The following is a 19,300-nucleotide window of genomic DNA, read 5'->3' as shown; positions in this document are numbered from 1 at the left end:
AATGAATGAATGAATGAATGAATGAATGAATGAATGAATGAATGAATGAATGAATGAATGAATGAATGAATGAATGAATGAATGTTTATTTCCCACAATTATAAGTAACATAATAAGTACATAGTGCAATTTACATTGAAGTCGGGAGGAAGACTAAAGAAACCCTTACGGGCTTTTACAAAGTAGTCCCCCTTTGATTCAAATTACATTTTTAAGCTAAATTAATCAGGATATCAGGTTTGGTGTACAACTAACAGTAATAATAAAAGGTGCAAGTAAAATTATGTAAGTTAACGCCTATATCATAATCATTGAAAGAGAAGGAATTGCTTCATTTTCTTTTTGAAAACATGTATAGAGAGAGATCGTTTTATTTCTAGAGGAGTTGCTTCATTTTCTTTTTGAAAACATGTATAGAAAGAGATCGTTTTATTTCTAGAGGAGTTTTGTTCCATGTATCAACTATCTTACTTCTTAAAGAGTATTTTCCATAGTTAGTTCGGTTAAAACACTTATGTAGATGTTTTGAATTCCTGGTATTATAACCATGGACTTGCGTGTTTTCAATGCATTGGTCACTGAAATAGGTGGGTAACGATTTACTGATAAGACTAAAACTGAAAGATCCGATCAGTAGGTCATTAATTTGGTAAATATTTAAGAGACCCATCTTTATAAAAAAAGGAAGAGATGGTGCCTTAAGTCTACGGTAATGCTTTTAACTTAACAATATTTTACAAGTTTTCCTAATTAAATGTCAATAATTAGGTTCATGCTAAATCAAGAATCGTCCATCGACAAGTGTCTTTCTTGTGAGGTTGTTCCTCCCAAATTTATCTCTCAATATTATAAGCGCCTTTGTAAGAAGATAAGTGGTAATGCCGGCAAGAACAAAGTCCTCAGCAATTGAATCAACCAGGGCAAACATCATCAGATCAAAAAACATGAGTGTCCACTCATTGCCGTGTAACAAAATGGAGTTGAATGAGCGGCTGTCGTCATTGTAAAAGATGGCTTTATCTGGTGGAGGAGGCTCTTTCAGTTCCATGTTTAAGATATGCTCAAAAAGGAGCTTGTCCCTGACAAGATAATCCAGGTCTCTCAGCGAGTGATCAATGAAGGCTGAAAGAAACCGGTTCAGAGTGTTGTATGCATGAACACGCATCTCTACAATGGCAGGGAGGTGACTTGTACGGCCATCTTGACCTAGAGAGGAAAAAAAACTTAGAGAATGCGCAAAATAAAATAATAGAGCTGCAATAATGTTATTTAAGACCAGTTTTAAATCTTAGGTTGTGTTCGACTGACTGTATTCTGGAGTAAGAACAGGCAGAACAACTCTTAGATTTGTCTTATTAAAAACGATTATGAGGGATTTCTTGTCATCACATATTCCTATTCCAGAATAGGGTCAATTAAACGCACCCTACATATAAGGGCCCCAATATAAAAATCCACACTCTCCTCACCATTCCTCACATAATCCATATGTTACTAGTTGGGAGAGTCTGTCTTTACATCAAGACATTTTACCTTTTTTTGCTGTGCCTTTGTGTTTACAAAGTATTGAGGTGAGATGCTAGTCACTATTGGAACATCACATGGAGGATTAAGAAGATGCATGTACCCCTGGGGAATGAGTAAGCAGATACCTCAGGGAATGTGTGCAGATACCCCTGGGGAATGAGTAAGGAGATACCCCTGAGGAATGAGTAGGCAGATACCCCAGGGAATGTGTGCAGATACCCCTGGAGAATGAGTAAGCAGATACCCCTGGGGAATGAGTAAGTGTTCATAACGGGTCAAATTACGCATAACAAGAGAGGGAGGGCTCTACATGACTGTATTCTTGGGTCAACCAGAGAGGCACCAATCACCCTAAGTTCCTTCTACCAAATACTCCATGAGCTATCCCAGGGATAATCCTCCAATTCATTACCCCCAGGGTTATCATTCAGGAACTAACCTGTGGGATTATTTGGCATGCTCCTCCTCTGTTGCTGAAAATCCGCCTGACGCAATGGCCTTACGACATCGTCATATTGTTCACGGAACTTCAATGGTACCTCCACCTCAAAGGTCTGGCGTTCAGAGTTTGGCTCCAAGCCCCTCTTTCCACAAAGGTCTTCCTCCTCACGCTTCAGTTGCTCATTCATCTGCAACATGTTTGTGTCAGCGCGTCCATGAACTGATCTCCCATGGATGTAGTAACCATAACGATTATTCTAGAAGGAAAGATAATTATCAGTTTAGGTTTTAGGTGTGCTTGTCAGGAATTTCAGATATGACGGACCTTCAGATCAGAGGACAAGATTGAGTATGACTTTCAAATTTCAAATCAGTCAAATCCCCAGAACTCTCACTCCTTCCCGTTGTTTACCAGCAGGTAAGGAGACCCTAGAAACAATATTATGATGGCGAACGGTTATCTAGACCACGCAAACTAGATTTGAAAGGTTGTACGTCCTCAATCTCGTATTACCCTTTACATTTACCATTTTACAAGCATTCCCTCTCTACAAGGCTTATATGCTCGGATTCGGTCAGATTCGTGAAGTTTCTTAGTGTTTCAGCTCACGGACTTCACTCTTAAAAACATTAAGACTTTGAAGTCAAATCTGAAGGTCTCCATTGCTTAAACAAATCCTGTCTGGAAAGTGCTAAATTCTTAATACAGTGTCCGCAACTCATGTAATTATAATTATTTTACCTCAGGGTAACCTTCTTTTAGGACAAGTAAAATCTACAGATTTGACATCAAATTACTTATTTTTGAAAGTTCTCTGAAGTCCTGCTCAGTGGCTTATATTCGTTCGAATGAGTTTTATTTATTTATTTATTTATTTATTTATTTATTTATTTTATTTTTTTTTTTGGGGGGGGGGGGGGTTTAATTTCCTTAAAGGCCATATCTCTGATTTTGAAGACAACATTTTCCAAGCTGGATGGGCTTAATGCCCAAAAAAGCTGAAAAAAGCTGCTAAACAGTCCATTGGCTTATATTTGGGAAGATTTATCACCAAAAGGATCTTCATGTTCAATTTTTTGGTGGCTTATGCTTGGATGGGCTTAATTGTTTTTCAGAGTTTAGATTTTCCCCCGCCAGGTGCTTAATTTTGCAGTTTTGTTTTCCCTGGCACAGACTGGTTCTAATCTTCCTAGTTTTCTACGTGCAACTAGCTTTTTGTGGCAAATTAGTTACATGATAGTTAGACAAGTGTAAAAGTATTGCACTGACCTCTAAAATAAAGATGCTCACATTGCTCATTGAACACAAGTCAATGAAGTCTCCAAGTGAGTCTCCAACAAAACGCTCATAGATGAATGCGAAGAAAAACCACTGTAAAGCCTCTATCACCAGGAACACAATTGACAGAATGGCGAATCGCAGGACATTGCTGAACTCTCCAACGTAATCTGTAGCATAATTTTCGGAAGTGTTGCCAACAGGGTCAGTAGTGGCTAAATACTCAAAACCAGCCACCTTTAGGAAGAACAGAACCAGGAAAATCTGCAACTCAGGGTTAATTTTACGAATTGTTTGGATTTCATTCCACTCGTTTGCGATGAACAAGGTTCTCCAGATACTGACGGGTGCATCCACGGCCCCTGGTTCTCCTCCCTGGGCCGGCTGGTTTACTCTCCCCTGGGGACGCTCCCAGTCAATGAAGAATATATCAAAAAAGATCTGCGACACCAACAGGTGAAGTACATCAAGGAGCTTGAATGTGAAGGTGATGTAGAAGAGTGTGAGAAACAACTTCTCTTGGCTTTCCGATGGAAGAAGCAGGGAAACCGTTTCTTGACGCTTGAAGAAAATCAGCCAGTGTACAGACATCCCAAAGGCAACCCAGAAAAACATCGTGGAAAATGTCCCAAAGCAAAACAGAATAAATTTCACAAAGGAAAAACCATCAATTTCTTTTTTTCCCTCTCGTCTTCGCCAAGCAACCACCTTAACCAAAGCCAGAATGAAAGCGAGAGCAGAAAGGCAACCAACGGCTATCTGTCAAGTAGAAACAAGGACAATTAATTTATTAGAAAGAGACAATTATTTCTTTTAGCTAAGATTTTATGCGTCGTTCAATTCTACCTGTTACCATCCCCCCCGGGCACGGCCTCGGGCATTTGTGTACTTGACGTCCTATTCCCAATCCCCGGGCACACAGAAAGAGACAATTCCCCACCCCCGCGACTCATGACATGGACTAGAAATAAACTGCTTCGTTTTGATGATTTATTTCTTTATTTAAAGAAAACCAGGAACCTGAAAAATCCTAAACTTTTAGAACAATTAACCCCCTTCCAAAGTAAAGCGAATATTATAAAACTCGACACACACACTAATACACCAAGAGGGCGTTTCATCCAAACTGCCTTGAAAATTGAAATGTATCTCTACAAAACAACTCTTAAATTCCTAGAAACAGTGGAATAGTATTTTGTATTTCCAGTGCAAATTCATTGCTTTCCTACAAGAAGATCAAAATGTTTAACTCAGTGTATTTACAACATTAAAACTGCGCCTGAAACAAGCTGAAGCGAGTGAATTTTATTAAAACAAAACCATTATTAATTTTTCTTCTGGAGGAAATCCTTTCCTGTTTTATGTTTTGAACTTAATTACTTTTTGTTTTCTTTCATCAGGTCTGCGTCAGCTCTCTGACTGGCGGAAATGTGCAAATGTAGCTGTTTATAATAACATTTGTTTGAAATTTACGAAATGCAATACGTACTCAGCTCAAATCAAAGAGCGATTTTCGTTTGACCTTGAAATGATATATTTTTTACGTCATGCAGAACACAAGCAAAACGACAAGCAAACTGAAATGATCTGAAATTAAAGGAACTCAGCACTCAGCATCGGCTGTGGGCTATTCAAGAAGGATTTAAGCTGCGCCTACCGCCAACTTCGCATTGATCCCTGAGACTATCATCTTCCCGGTCTGTCGCACCACAGCAACCTTTATTTAGACATCGATCAGCGGCCATGATTTGTCAGCGGACAACTTCAGCAGTCATGCACATGTTCCAGTCCATGGGTTACCACTGTACTAACTACCTCGATGATTTTGGTGGCGACGACTCTGCAGAGAATGCCCAGTTCACCTTCCGGGCTTTAGGAGACCTTTTCTCTTGGTCTCGAGTCGTTGCCCGAGAAGGACTGTGTGCCATCTCAAAGTATGATTTTCCTCGGCATCCTGTTTCATTCCGTCGACATGACCATGTCCATGACTGCCGACCGTCTTTCTGAACTCCTATCCCGCTATCAATCACTGCTTGACTCAAGTGTCATTTCTCGTCGGGATTTGCAGTCTTTGCTGGGAGTCATGGCGTTCGTTACAGCCTGCGTTTGTCCTGCTTGCATCTTCATGTCTAGCTTCCACAACACCCTGCGGGCTCACTGCTCTTCTCGTTTCTATCCCCTTACCCCTGAAAACAAGTCTGACTTGCGGTGGTGGTGGCATTTCGTCCCAAGTTACAATGGTGTCTCGCTGATCAAGACCAACCCGTGGATACATGACTCCCTGTCTTTTTCTACTGAGGCATGCGGTTCCGGCGCCGGTGGTTACTTCAGTGGGAAATTTTTTCACACCCCATTTCCTCATCCCATCTTGCTGTTATATGGCCACGATATCAACACCTTGGAGCTGCTTACAATTATGGTGGCTTTAAAGCTTTGGGGCACGACCCTGTGCGGTCAGCGAGTAATCATCTCTTGCGACAATGAAAACAGTGTCCTTGCCCTGAACTCCGGTCGTTCTCGCACTGCGGGCATGCAATGTTGCCTTCGCGAGATTTGTTTCTTGTCTGCAGTCTTTGATTTCGAGATCCGCGCCGACCACGTACCAGGTGTCTCCAACGCTATTGCCGACCACTTAAGCCGCTGGCATCTTTCTCCCAGTCACCAGGCTTATTTCGAGGCTCTGACCTCTGACACCCCCACCATCTTCATCCCATGCCCTCCCAAGTTGTTTAATTTCAACGTGTCCTTTTGAACTTGAGTCAAGCTAATCGTTCTGCCTTCGCCTTTCTTTAGGTTTTGCTACCACCAACTTTGCAAGAGGTTCCGCGGATTCCTTCCTTCAACTTCAAGCCTTAGTCGGGGTCATCCAAGCCCAGGCCTACGCCCAGGGTACCATGTGCAATCTCCGCTTGCAGTGGAGAGCTTTTCTATGCTTCTGTCGCGACTTCCAGTTGGTCCCTCTGCCCACCTCTTCATCTACAATTTCCTGTTTCCTTGTTTACCTCTCGCAGTACATGTCATCGTATTGTTATATCCTTAACCACCTGAACTCTGTTCCTTTTGAGCGTGCAAACAACTGTAAATGCTACCCACCTCGAATAGCCCTTGCTAATTGTGGGTATGTAATATTGTTATTTGTCTTTTCTATTTTCTTATAACTCTCTTCGCGTCCTTCATTTATACTACGACTTGCCGGGTGACGCCTTATCCAGCTTTTCCGTTCGTCTGACAACTATGGGGTTGAAACGCCTTTAGGAACTCACACCAATCAAAAACATCCTGTTACGTTGGACATGTTACGCCGCATTTATGGCTTGCTGGACACCTCCATTGCTTCGCAGTCCACATTATGGTGCTTGTTTCTCGTTGCCTTTTGCTCGTTTCTCTGCAAATCCGATCTGACCGCATCCTCTGGCCAGGCTTTTGACCCCAGAAAACACCTGACGCGGGAAGACATTAAATTCACCTCTGAGGGAGCAGTTCTCCGCATCCGCTGGTCAAAAACGCGACAGCACCGCAAGGGTATCCTCCTGGTTGGTCCCTTTGCCTCTCATTCCTGGTTCAGAGCTCTGCCCCGTTTCTGCTACTCGGCATGACTTTAGTCTGGTCCCCGCCTCATCTCGTTCGCCAATTTTCGGTGTACCAAACGGCCGCCATTTTTCGCCACTAACCTCCTCTACCTTCGCCAACACTTTCAAGAAGCTGGTGTCTTCATCGGACTCGACCCTAAGAACTTCTCACCACACATTTTCCGTCACGGGGGTGCCACCTACGCGTTCCAGGCAGGTGTCCCCGAACACCTTCTCCAAATCCATGGTGACTGGCGTCCAGAAGCTTACAAACTGTACCTGGCCTTGCCTTTGTCCACTCGCACACAGGTTGCGGACACAATGCATGGCCGCCGGACTTTATCAACCATCGTAATTTTAGGATTTGTCAGGTTCTCGCAGGTTATCGTTATTTTTCTCAGTTTTGTTGCACATTTCTCTTTTTTGATTTCGGGTTTTGCTTCTATATATTTTTTTTTCTCTCCACATATTTTTATATTCTTCTCCTTTTCACTTCCTAAACAATAAACCATAAATAAATGCCTTATCTGAAAAAATTTCATGTCTGCACTTAGTTTCAAGACGATTTATCTTCGAAAAAGCCAAAGAAACATTCTGAAACCATCGATTTCACAAACAATCGAAGTTCAAGGCGTCATTTTCGTTTTTGGCAGGTCTGGGACCTGGTGCTAGTTTTTTCATTCTTAAAGAATTGCCTATTGGTGCAACGCAAACAATCCTCTTCTTTGAGTTAGCCTATCGTTATGCCCCTTCAGGGCATCCCGCGTAAAAAGATACCCGACTCAAAGCAAGACACGGCCTGCTCTGCGGGCATTCCGAGAAAAAAAAAAGGATACCCGACCCAAACCTAGACACGGCCTGCTCTGCGGGCATCCCGTGTAATGATGATTTGACGTCACACAGGTAGGGATGAGTGGGTCCCCTCCCTCGCGATATACGCTACAAGATTGAATTTTCATTGGCCCCCTTTTGTTGAAGACAATCAGAGCAATACACCCCTAATAGGAGAGGGCAGAGTTTAATGAATAAATTAATGTGCAGATTTGTGACTACGACGAAGGAAAAAAAAATTCGGAGCCCATTTTTAGACACGGTATGCCCTCAGGGCATCCCGCGTTAAAAAAAAGAAAGCGAGCCCATTTATAGACACGGTATGCCCTTAGGGCATCCCGCGTAAAAAGAAAAGCGAGCCCATTTTCAGACAGGCTCTGCCCTCCGGGCATCCCGCGCAAAAAAGATAGCGAGCCCATTTTTAGACACGTTCTTCCCTCTGGGTATCACGCGTAACAACAAAAATAATCTACCAACTTTGAGCCAAGGTGGTGCATAATACCTCAGTAGAATTCGGCAAGGAACCGGGGAAACGTCAACGTGGCCGTTCGCTTGCTTTTGAGCAGACTTTGAAAGCCGCCGCGAATGATTACATCTCAGCGGCATAGCGTTACAAATTTGCATAAATATCATCGAGATCATCTCAAAAGGCAATGTCACGTTTTCTTCATTTTCTATCAACTGATTTCGGATTGTAACAGTGTCTTCCTCTGACAGATGACTGGATTACTTGTTCACTAAACCCAGTTTTAACAGTGAAGGAAGCGAAACTAAAAGATTGCGACTTTTTCGGCCGCTGTCTCACAGACTGAGAATGGAAACACACGCGATCGCTTTTAGCCCCGCTAAACCAGTACGCTGCATGTACAAAATTATGCTTGATTGTACCTTACTCTTCCGAATCAAAACTTCGAAAGCAGCATTTCCTTGATTAAAAACGCTCAATACTTTCGGTTGTAATCGGCAAGAAACGGAGAAAACGCTTGGAGAGCTGACTCTTTCCAGCTCGAGCGTACATGTGCGCACATCGCTCCAACAGAGAGCAGTGCGATTATGGCTAAATCGGAGAATAGTATGTCCGATTTAGGTGTACTATTCTACGATTTACCACTAAGGTTTTTACCTTTTTTACGATTGAAGTCTCCGATTCTTCCGATTCTACGATTTTAGCTTAAGAGACTTTAGAAATGATTATTCGATTCTGCGATTCTTCCGATTCTACGATATTACCATAAGACACTATCCGATTCTGCGATTCTTCTGATTATACGGTTTTGCCTTAAGAGATTTTAGAAATGATAGTCCGATTCTACGATTCGGCTCATGGATTAAAGAACGAGGTATTTTCATGTGTAGCGCACTTGTTTCGGTTCATGGATTAAAAAACGAGATATATTCATGTGTAGCGCGCTTGTTTCGGTTCATGGATTAAAGAACGAGATATATTCATGTGTAGTGCGCTTGTTCGGCTCATGAATTAAAGAACGAGGTATTTTCATGTGTAGCGAGCTTGTTTCGGTTCATGGATTAAAGAACGAGATATATTCATGTGTAGTGCGCTTGTTTCGGCTAATGGATTAACGAACGAGATATATTCATGTGTAATGCGCTTGTTTCGGTTCGTGGATTAAAGAACGAGATATATTCATGTGTAGCGCGCTTGTTTCGGCTAATGGATTAAAAAGTACGAGATATATTCATGTGTGGCGCGCTTGTTTCGGTTCATGGATTAAAGAACAAGATATATTCATGTGTAGCGCGCTTTTTTCGGCTAATGGATTAAAGTACGAGATATATTCATGTGTGGCGCGCTGGTTTCGGCTCATGGATTAAAGAACAAGATATATTCATGTGTAGCGCGCTTGTTTCGGCTAATGGATTAAAGAACGAGATATATTCATGTGTAGCGCGCTTGTTTCGGTTCATGGATTAAAGAACGAGATATATTCACGTGTAGTGCGCTTGTTTCGGTTCATGGATTTAAGAACGAGATATATTCATGTGTAGTGCGCTTGTTTCGGTTCATGGATTAAAGAACGAGATATATTCATGTGTAGTACGCTTGTTTCGGCTAATGGATTAAAGAACGAGATATATTCATGTGTAGCGTGCTTGTTTCGGTTCATGAATTAAAGAACGAGATATATTCATGTGTAGCGCGCTTGTTTCGGTTCATGGATTAAAGAACGAGATATATTCACGTGTAGTGCGCTTGTTTCGGCTAATGGATTAAAGTACGAGATATATTCATGTGTAGTGCGCTGGTTAGGCTCATGGATTAAAGAACGAGATATATTCATGTGTAGTGCGCTTGTTTCGGCTAATGGATTAAAGAACGAGATATATTCATGTGTAGCGCGCTTGTTTCGGTTCATGGATTAAAGAACGAGATATATTCATGTGTAGTGCGCTTGTTTCGGCTCATGGATTAAAGAACGAGATATATTCATGTGTGGTGCGCTTGTTTCGGCTAATGGATTAAAGAACGAGATATATCGGAATAATCGGAGAATCGTGCCAAGTAGGAAAATTGGAGAATCGGAAGAATCGTATCTCAAAACTCATTTTTTGCTATTCTCCGAGTTAACCATAATCGCACCCATCTGGAGAGCAGTGCGATTATGGCTAACCATAATCGCACCCATCTGGCGTGTAAAAAACTAATCACGCGAAAAGTTCTTTGTTTCCCTGCCTCGAAACTCGATGCACTTGACTCGATACTCGATGCACTCGACCCGAGCCTCGATACTCGAAGATTTCGAGGACCGAGGATCGAGTCGTGAAGTTCGAGTTTCGAGGGACTTTCAACTTACATTTGCACGGTACTGTATGTGTCAGAATTAAATTTTTATGCCAATTCACTCATAGTTGCTTATTTTTTGTTCCTTTATGAAAAAAATCGTCTTTAGAGCAGCACAAAAGTGGTTTTCTTTCTCAGAATCCTGGTAACACAAGCTGAAAATAGTTGAGGGAAAAATCGCATAATTTACCGCATCATAGTCCTTTCTTATAGCGCAATCTACCCTGAAAATATCGCACAATTAAATTTTCTGGTTTTTTATCGTCAAGGTTGCTTGCCTTACAGGTGTGCCTAAGTTGTGAGCGTGGGTGACCAGATTACTGTTCACGGAGCCCGCATGGTTGCCCAATTTTTGCACAGTAAAGGCACAAGTTTCTTTGTAAATAAATGATCCACTGGCTGTACTTTAACATGCATTTAAGTTTTTAAAAAATAACCCAAAAGGAGTTTTCATTGTTATTGTGTTTGTGAAATGGTGAAAAGTTTGAAACATTTGTGCAAATAGAGCAGTAATTTCTGTCCCAACTGGATGGAATGGAAAAAGTTGAGTACATTTGTAGATTGCCCATTTGTTCCAGGAAATTGCAAGTTGATCCTGCGTGCCATATACATTTCAACCAGTCAAAATGAAATTTTCGCTAAATGGAAATTGGAAAGTGCCCTAGTCTAAGTGTTTGCATGTTTTTAAAAAGCACAGTAAGAGGAGAAAACAGAAATATTTATACCTCTGTATCTTTCTTTACTTTGGATGTCTCCACTGGCTCGTACGTAATTTCAAAGGATGCATCTTGGTTCCCGTTTAAAACCACTTCGTCTTTCACATCCAGTGCTTTATACCTAATGCGTAACATTGGAGGGTAAATTTCTCCATCAGTTGAGCGCATCCTGATACTCAGCTCAATTTTTTCAGCATAACGAATCCACTGGTCATTGGCGGTTATTCCGACAATGTTTTCAACAATGTAAAACCTTCTGGTCAATTTCCACCTCCCTCTATTAGTTCCCTCATTGACCTTTTCACCTCCGTCCAGGAAGTTTTCTACCAGTAGTGGAACAGGGTATAACTTTTTATCAAGCCTGAGATACATGTCGTAAAATAACATTGGTTTCCTCATGAGCTCTTTGACTGCAACTGAACAGGAGGACTTATATGTTGTCGCAAACTTTGATGCAGCAGCCATTTTTGAAGGTCGATCCTGACATAGATGAAGGATGTTAAGGCCTGTCTTGAACCCAACAAATGAACCATTTAGAGTGAATACTGCAAAAACAAACGTCATGTCCTCATTTGATTGAAATAGCTCCTTTATATCGAGGGCTTCTGCTTCACTTGAACTTTTATAAAACAGCCATGGCATAAGGGGCCAGCCTTCGTACACAACTCCAGTCAAGCTTCTACTGTCCACAAGATCTTTATACTGTTTGCAAGCATCATTCCCTCTCTGGGTATTATATTCCAGCAATACGCACAGGTTGCCCAATAATTGGCATGCAGTGAGGTTTGAATTTTCCTTGCATAGCGCTTGAGCAGCTCTCAAGTTATCCCGGAAAAAGGTCGAAGTGATGTCTTTGTCGCCATATCTCACTTTGTTCAGGTTCGCATCATCGGGGATCAGATAATTTGTTTGCTCAGAACATACCCTTCCAGAAACAACGTAATTACCATCACCTTCATTGCAAGGGGAGCAAAACGTGTTGTTGACTATGAAGAAGCTCCAATGACACCGCCGGCAGGTTTGATAATTATCTGCACTTGTGATCGTTTCCCCAGTACAGCGATTACACTGTCTGATTTGCAGCTGTTCGCCGTTAAAGCCTCGATCAGTACGAAAGTCGGGGCAGTTGTTACACGTGCCAACGTCCTTTGGACAACTGACACAGAAGGTTGCATTAGACGAACTTGTCATGTTTACTGATCCCGTTTTGTCGCACTTTTCGCAGACAACCGTAGGGCCGCCCTTGTCCTCGAGCAGCTTGTATCCCTTGGCTTCATCGCAAACGCATGACAGCACATCTTCCCTAAGTTTTTGACCAGGCGTTCCACAGTCCTTGCAACTCAAAGACGAGAACTGAAAAAACTGGTTTTGATTTTCACAATCCTCTGGAGTCACATAGAGAATCTTAATGGCTATGCAAGGAACACACCATGACAACGCCGTGAACAATATCAACAACTTGCGCGCCATTTTGGTTTTAATTTATTTCAAGTTCATTTCCTCGTTTCCAGTGTCTTCTCTTTCAGATGGGTACACTGCAATGATGCTACTTGGACAAAATTCCGGCAAATGGGTAAGTCCGCTGTTTATTTCTGACGCGGGCGAAGAATAAAGATGGCGGAAAAGTGCCCGAACGACCGGACAAGATGAAATAGATGAAATATAGTTGTCTTAGGAGTTGAAACGTTGGGATTTTTGGTGTTCCGCCATGGTAAAGGATCAGTTCAGAGAGTCTGGTGTCACTAAAAAGATGTAAGGCTGTCTTATTCTTTTTGATTGTGTTCGCTGACAGTGCCTTGAAAACAAATTGTGTGCGTTTTGAGGCGTTCACTATTTATCGGATTGGGGATTGGGGTGGGGGGATGGTGAGAAATGAGAAAACTTTTTGTTCCAGTTACCCTTTTGTAAAAATGAATTTCCTTAGGATCCCCTATAATATTTCAATGCTCCCTCGGATCTCAGAGACCAAGGGGCAGTTGGTGGGGTAATATTAAATAAGGGATTTTTGTGGGCGAAAGTTTACTATAAGAACGGGAGAGCCCCTGGGCAAGTACTCTAACCAAACCAGTTCCAGAAGCATTTGAAATGTTTTTCTGGCCAATCTAAAGCGGCTGTACTCCCATATAAAAGTGACGGGGGTGATCGTACCTTTTAGGGTGCTAAAATCACAGTAAAGTGAATTCGATCAGAGGTATGATGGTTCCTTTAAGGATATTGAGCTGAAAAATATCAGAAGAATAAAACATCAATTAACTGATTGGGTACCTTTTAGGGGTAAAAAATTGTTCAGATGATGCCCTCGAAACAGAATTCTGGCACCTTTTAGGGGCTATTTTCAAAATATTACCCCCTCACTTTTATATGGGAGTTCTCTGCCTTCCCCGGGCAGCTAGTGCTTTTCATTATTTAACAAATGTGTTTTTGAAATACCCTTTTGCAGAAGCCATGTCAACTTTGGCTTGTTTTCGCCAGAGCAAATGCAACAATATGCTCACATTCACTGCGTTAGCAAAAATCTGTATAACCAGGACACCTCTCGTACCCCAGTACCATTTGGAGTGTTGGATTCTCACATGGTTTGTTGCAAGTTTTTGTATTCTTTAAGTTTATAGCAAAAGTAATGAGAATGATGTATTATTCAGTAAGTGACACAGGCATACTCTAAAAAAAATCTGAGTGCTCCAATCAGGAGTCGAACCTAAGACCTTCCGATTACTAGTTCGAATGCTCTACCACTGAGCTACAGGACACTCATGGGAGCTAAGGCCATTAAACTAGGTTTATGGGACAAACATCCTGCATACTGCTAGGATTGGAAATTGTCGTATGTGGCATAATTTTGCGCAATGGAATAAATGTGATGGAATATTTTAAGCCTGGTGAATGAATGAGAATGATGTATTATTCAGTAAGTGACATGAATAATGTAAGGCAATTTGTTGTTGAAGTAGAACTTTAAAAATTATAACTGTACATGTACATGTACACTTTTCACAAAGACATGCAAAGTCTTAAATGTAAGTACAAGACTTGATCAAACCGTAACTTTTTCTCTGCCATCAATTTTTTCATCACATTATCAAAGAACAAGAAAGAATAAAGTTTAAGCAAAAAGGTCAAAAGCTAAAGGTCATGTTCATTAGCTGTGATTGGTTGCTTTCAATCACGTATACGTACAGTACTTAGGAAAAATCACTTTTATTAGTTGTATTCTTCCTTTTTTTGTTTCTTGTCTGTTTGCCAAACTAGAGATAATTTGAAGCAATTTGGAATTCCCAGCCAAATTCCACTTAATAGCATAGTTTCCAACAGAGCCATCCATTTATTTTTTCATTATAAATTTTGTGACTTTGCAGGGCACAAGCTCTAAAGACCGGAATTGTGAGACATGTGGCAAACCACTGGCTGATTGTGTTGGTCATTATGGATACTTAGACCTTGAACTTCCAATCTTCCATGTTGGATTCTTTAGATCAACCATTGTGATCCTACAAACTATATGCAAAGTAAGTACAGTGCAGTGTTGTATTTTTGTACCTCAGGGAACTTAACCCTGGCATTAATATTATTGAAGGTCTGAGAGCATAACCGACTTGATGTCGAATTTTAGCGCGGCTTTCGATTTCGCACGGATTTGTCCGAATTTTGGCTCTCCCTGGTTTGGAAAACATTTCGCGGTTTTACAATCGTGGACAAAACTCCTTGAGAAAACCAAACACGAACAGAACAAAAACCACTTCCTAACTTCTCCCTCCCACCCCCTCCCCCTATGCAATGACAACCGAACACAGACAGCCAAAAAACCACTCACTTACTGTTTCTCCCTTCATAATTCTACCACAGTTACTTCTCCCTCCCCCCCTCCCCCTTATGTGGGAAGCGATGCTTGCCAGGAAACTGTTTGTGACCCAAATGACAACATTGAGTCAGGGGGGGAGGATTTGGTAGTTTGCTTGTCTACAAGTGAACGCACTTGGAAGGCAAATCTTTTTATAGGTTTTGTCCACGTCAGACTCGTTTTCCAAATTATCGGTAGGCTAAAAGTTTCCACTGTCCACGAGCCATGTTTAGTCGCACCAGTTGTTGTTGCTATAAGTAACGTTTGAGATGATATCATGGTTTGCTTTTGCGGGTTGTAACAAGCCCAAAATAGATCAAGGAAGTCGGGATAAACAACTTGCGTATCTTACTGGCTAGTTGGTTTCGCTTTTGTTTGGTGAAGTTTGTAAACGCACGACATCTATGGATCTTTTGAAAAGTTATGAAATTGACGAATGCAGTTCACAGGAACTGGTGGAAATGTTGTCCAAAGAATCCCTCCTTAGTAGTGATGACTGTGCCGTGGCGAATTTTTCAATTCGATTATCAAATCCCGCGGGAGCATCAGAGACAAATCCCGCCATATGCAAGGTGTTTTGCAAGCCTTAGTTGTGGTTTGCCAGGCTTGAAATTCAGTATGTAACGATTAACTTGACAATTTCAAGGCAATGATTCAATAAAAGTACGATTAACATAGATTTTCAACGGTTAACACCGACTGGTCTTGAAAAGAATAGATAGTCTTTACCTTTTAATAGAACTGCCGTTAATCGTTGTTAATCGTTGTTAATCGTTGAAATGGCTACATGTCTTCCTGTTAATCGTGTAGAATGCTAGTATTTTGCCTTATCAAGAGTGATATGTCGACAAACGGGACAAAGCTGGATTTTACGCCAGGAAATGGACACATTTTCTCTTGGAGAATGTAACTGTTTGCATTTGGGACATTCCTGTCACATACGTAGTAGTTTGTAACAGAATCAAATAAAAGCGTGACAGCATTCTTTTCGTTGCTCCCGCGAAAAACACCGCTTTCGTGTGCCGTGTTTCAAAGACAACGAGTGTATTTTGAATACAAGTATTTAATCCTCAGTGCATTGTCCTTTTGGTCATCCAGTGTCTATAGTGTTACCGATATATCTTTACAAGATGGTAAAATTTCTCAATGGCATTAATACGAAACACAAAGCGGCGTGAAAAAATACTGGACAATGGTTTTCAATCGAATTGCAGTTCACATGCAAAAGTTTGAACAAATCCGAGCTACATCGAAAAACGGGCTGAAATTTGACATAGGTCGGTTATGCTCCCAGCCCTTCAATTATGTTTACGTGGCGAAAGCTGTATGTCAAAAAATAACCTCAAACATGTTGGCAAGTACTAATCATGACTGCCAGCGGTTTCTGGTTAGCTGTTCACCTTGTTCTTAAGGTTTCAAACAATATGTGTCTGCTTTATGTTGTATCTACAGTAGATTCAGACATTAGCATAATTTATACATAAGTATATTACTATATTATACAGTCAACTCCATTATTTTACTGTGGACACTCTTGCAACCGCGCGTTAGTAGCCCTTAATAGCGAGAGTAAGTAACAGTGGAAATTTTTTTCAGTCAAACATCTGTTATTTATTTTTGCTGGGGATTTAGTTGCCATACCATATTTAATTATCAGGGTGTCCGTAATAGCGAGGTGTCCGTAAGGTGAGAGTTGACTGAAGTGATCTTGTTTGTTTAGTCAATTCAAAAGGAGAAATGAGATTCTGATCACTGTTGTGGCTCTTCTACAGACATGTTCAAGGGTACTTTTACCACCACAAGAAAAGAAACAGTTTCTGGATCAGTTAAGTCGTCCCGGAGTCTCTTCTTTGACGAGGAAAAGTATCAAGAAAAAGATTGTTGAGAAGTGTAAAAAGATTTCTCATTGTCCATATTGTGAAGCACTGAATGGTAAGACTGCTCTGTAGCTAATACCAGTCATAAAATCAAATGATTAGCGATTGATCGATTGATCAATCAATCAATCAATCAATCAATCAATCAATCAATTAAAATTATCAATCATTCAATCAATCAGTCTAAAAATCAAGGCATTTCAGCTTTGGCGGTTATTTCCTTTATTCTATCTCCTAACTTTAATGTTTAATCAAGCAGTGACACTGTAAAGAGATTCAATTAGTTGTTGGGCTGCCACCTCTTTGGCTTAAAGGGTTAAACCCATTATGCCCTGGCAGACTGTCACACTGACTTCACTAGTCATCTTGCATTGGTCATTCTCAGTCTTATGACACCTCTCCTGGTCCCGGTTGTTCAAAGAGCAGTTTACTCTATCCAGCGGATGAATCACTATCCAGCAGATAAAATGTATTGGTTGCAGTACGGGTATTTTATCCCTTGGATTGCAATTTATCTGCTTGATGGAGTTATCTGCTCTTTGAACAACTGGGGCGTGGTGCTGTGGAGAGGGCACTAAAGTGGGGTAAATAGACTGTATAAAAACTGTAAATGGAAATATAATGGGCCAGTTATTTAAACAGTAACTTAGGCCGCAGCTTAAGACAATCAGTGGGCCTCCAAATCTGGTTATAAGTGGTTTATTTTAAGTTGATGAATAGTTTTCTAGTCTGGGATACAAGCCTTCTTGTTATCGTAGGCAGTAGAGAATGTTTAGATATGACTGTTGGCAAAATTGAAAATGGCTTAGAACATGGTTTTGTTAAACACCGTTAAAACTGTCTTGTAATAACTGACCCAATTTGTTTACCCACGGAGCACCAAAGAGCTCTTGTATCAAAGAAGAGAACTTGTATCAAAGGTGTCCAAGTGTTCCGTGGGTGGAATTGAAATTTGGAAGTGTTGACTTTAATTTTGTGAAAGGGGAAAAACTGTAGAACCTGGAGAAAAGCTTCGGAGCAAGGATGAGTCGGAGAACCAACAACAAACTCAAACCACTTTTTTTTTCAATTTTAGGTTTTGTACGGAAGAGTGGCATGATGAAGATTGTACATGAAAAGTACAAGTCAACCAGGAAGCTAGTTGATCCTGTCATCTCACAATTTCAAGCATCATTTGACTCAGCAGTAGAATACAACAAAGAACTTGATAGTTTACTGAGCAAAGCTCAGGTGAGAAAAGAGAATGATTATACCTTAAATTTGTTTTTACCATCATTAATACCATCATCATCACCTTACTGTCAACAATACCATCAGCATGATCTTCATTGTCACCGATAGTAATCAAATTGTCACCCCGACCAGCCACTATCAGCAGCAGTAGCACTTGCAATAATTATTATCACTGTCACTGTTACAGCCATCAACCAACAGCATCACCAGCATCACCATCATCATCATCATCATCATCATCATCATCATCATCATCATCATCATCATCATCATCGTCATCATCGTCATCGTCATCACGATAGCTGTCATCCTCAGTGGAAATACCAATGTGAACATTAAGTGCCAACGTCATAAATAACAGATTTCAGTCAGGCCTGGAAAAATTAAATTAACATTTGGACCAACTAAAAAGGACCAACTAAAAAGGTTTTAAGAATAGGTGATTTCTGGCCTTACTGTAATTTTATATTTTCCTCTTTTAACAGGAAGTACTTAATCCACTGAGAGTTGTAACTTTGTTTGAACAAATACCAGACCAGGTTGGTGTACTTTGAATAAGAAATATCAGAACTTTAAATAATATGAAGGGCTGGGTGCAGGTGCTCAAGATTGCATGTCCATTTTCTCTGTTTTAAATTGATACAAGCATCAAGGGTTGTGACCCTGCCATGGGCTTAGTTACATCATGCTGGGGAACTTATGGTGGACTTAGTCACTTCATGTTGGGTGTTCTGTGGTACCGTAGAATACAGGGCAGAGGGGGGGGGGGGGCTGGGGTACTTAGCAATCACTTCATGCTGGTTAACCTGTGAGGTATTAGCATCTGATTCAAGGGGGGAGGGGAGAGATAGAGGGAAAGTAAGAAGTTTCTCTTGGTTTCTTCATGCCACAAGACTGAGGGGAGGGAGTTTAGTGGAGCAAGGATGGTGCAGTGGTGAGAGAACTTGCCTCTCAGTAATGTGACTCCCGTTTGATTGCCAGACTCGGCGTCATATGTGGGTTGAGTTTGTTGTTGGTTCTCCTCCTTGCCCCAAGAGGTTTTTCTCTGAGAACTTTGGTTTTCCCCTCTCCTCAAAAACACACTTCCAAATTCCATTCGATTTGCAAAGTGTCCTCAGTTGGTGCTCTGTGCTACATGTAAACACACTGACATTTATTATTATTGTTTTATTTTGAGTTATTAAGCTTC

The 19,300-nt window shown here is 41.1% G+C and overlaps 2 protein-coding genes and 1 long non-coding RNA gene across 3 annotated transcripts in view; 1 reads left to right on the top strand and 2 right to left on the bottom strand.

Moving 5' to 3' along the window:
* Window positions 1-19,300, bottom strand: part of LOC146485475 (uncharacterized) — a 100,259-nt gene that overhangs the window by 54,819 nt on the left and 26,140 nt on the right. The gene's annotated exons all lie outside the window — the stretch shown is intronic.
* On the bottom strand, window positions 703-12,655 carry LOC146485476 (meckelin-like). The gene is made up of 4 exons (XM_085103427.1): window positions 11,173-12,655; window positions 3,239-4,006; window positions 1,967-2,225; window positions 703-1,206 (listed from the first exon to the last, which is right to left on the bottom strand). The coding sequence occupies exons 1-4, from the start codon at window positions 12,631-12,633 to the stop codon at window positions 776-778; spliced, it is 2,919 nt and encodes a 972-aa protein (XP_084959553.1). The 5' UTR covers window positions 12,634-12,655; the 3' UTR covers window positions 703-775.
* LOC146485474 (DNA-directed RNA polymerase III subunit RPC1-like) overlaps window positions 12,764-19,300 on the top strand; it is a 35,199-nt gene continuing 28,662 nt past the window's right edge. Inside the window, exons 1-6 of the mRNA XM_085103390.1 lie at window positions 12,764-12,915; window positions 13,604-13,739; window positions 14,520-14,669; window positions 16,774-16,933; window positions 17,954-18,108; window positions 18,597-18,650. Of these exons, the coding sequence (XP_084959516.1) occupies window positions 12,872-12,915; window positions 13,604-13,739; window positions 14,520-14,669; window positions 16,774-16,933; window positions 17,954-18,108; window positions 18,597-18,650 (699 nt within the window). The 5' untranslated portion in view covers window positions 12,764-12,871. The remainder of the gene's footprint in view (window positions 12,916-13,603; window positions 13,740-14,519; window positions 14,670-16,773; window positions 16,934-17,953; window positions 18,109-18,596; window positions 18,651-19,300) is intronic.

Source organism: Pavona decussata, unplaced genomic scaffold (genome assembly GCF_977016875.1).
Source record: "Pavona decussata unplaced genomic scaffold, jaPavDecu1.1 SCAFFOLD_26, whole genome shotgun sequence".
Taxonomy (NCBI): Eukaryota; Metazoa; Cnidaria; class Anthozoa; order Scleractinia; family Agariciidae; genus Pavona; species Pavona decussata.
This window is presented reverse-complemented; position numbering and strand designations above follow the sequence as displayed.

Bases quoted from the DNA above. Each gene is read 5' to 3' on its own strand.
- LOC146485476 (XM_085103427.1), bottom strand. From the start codon at position 12,633: ATGGCGCGCAAGTTGTTGATATTGTTCACGGCGTTGTCATGGTGTGTT. The intron at 4,007-11,172 runs GTATAAATATTT...TCTACTTGACAG, and splicing joins AAGTAAAGAAAGATACAGAG to ATAGCCGTTGGTTGCCTTTC. The intron at 2,226-3,238 runs GTCAGTGCAATA...CTTTCCTTCTAG, and splicing joins TGAGCATCTTTATTTTAGAG to AATAATCGTTATGGTTACTA.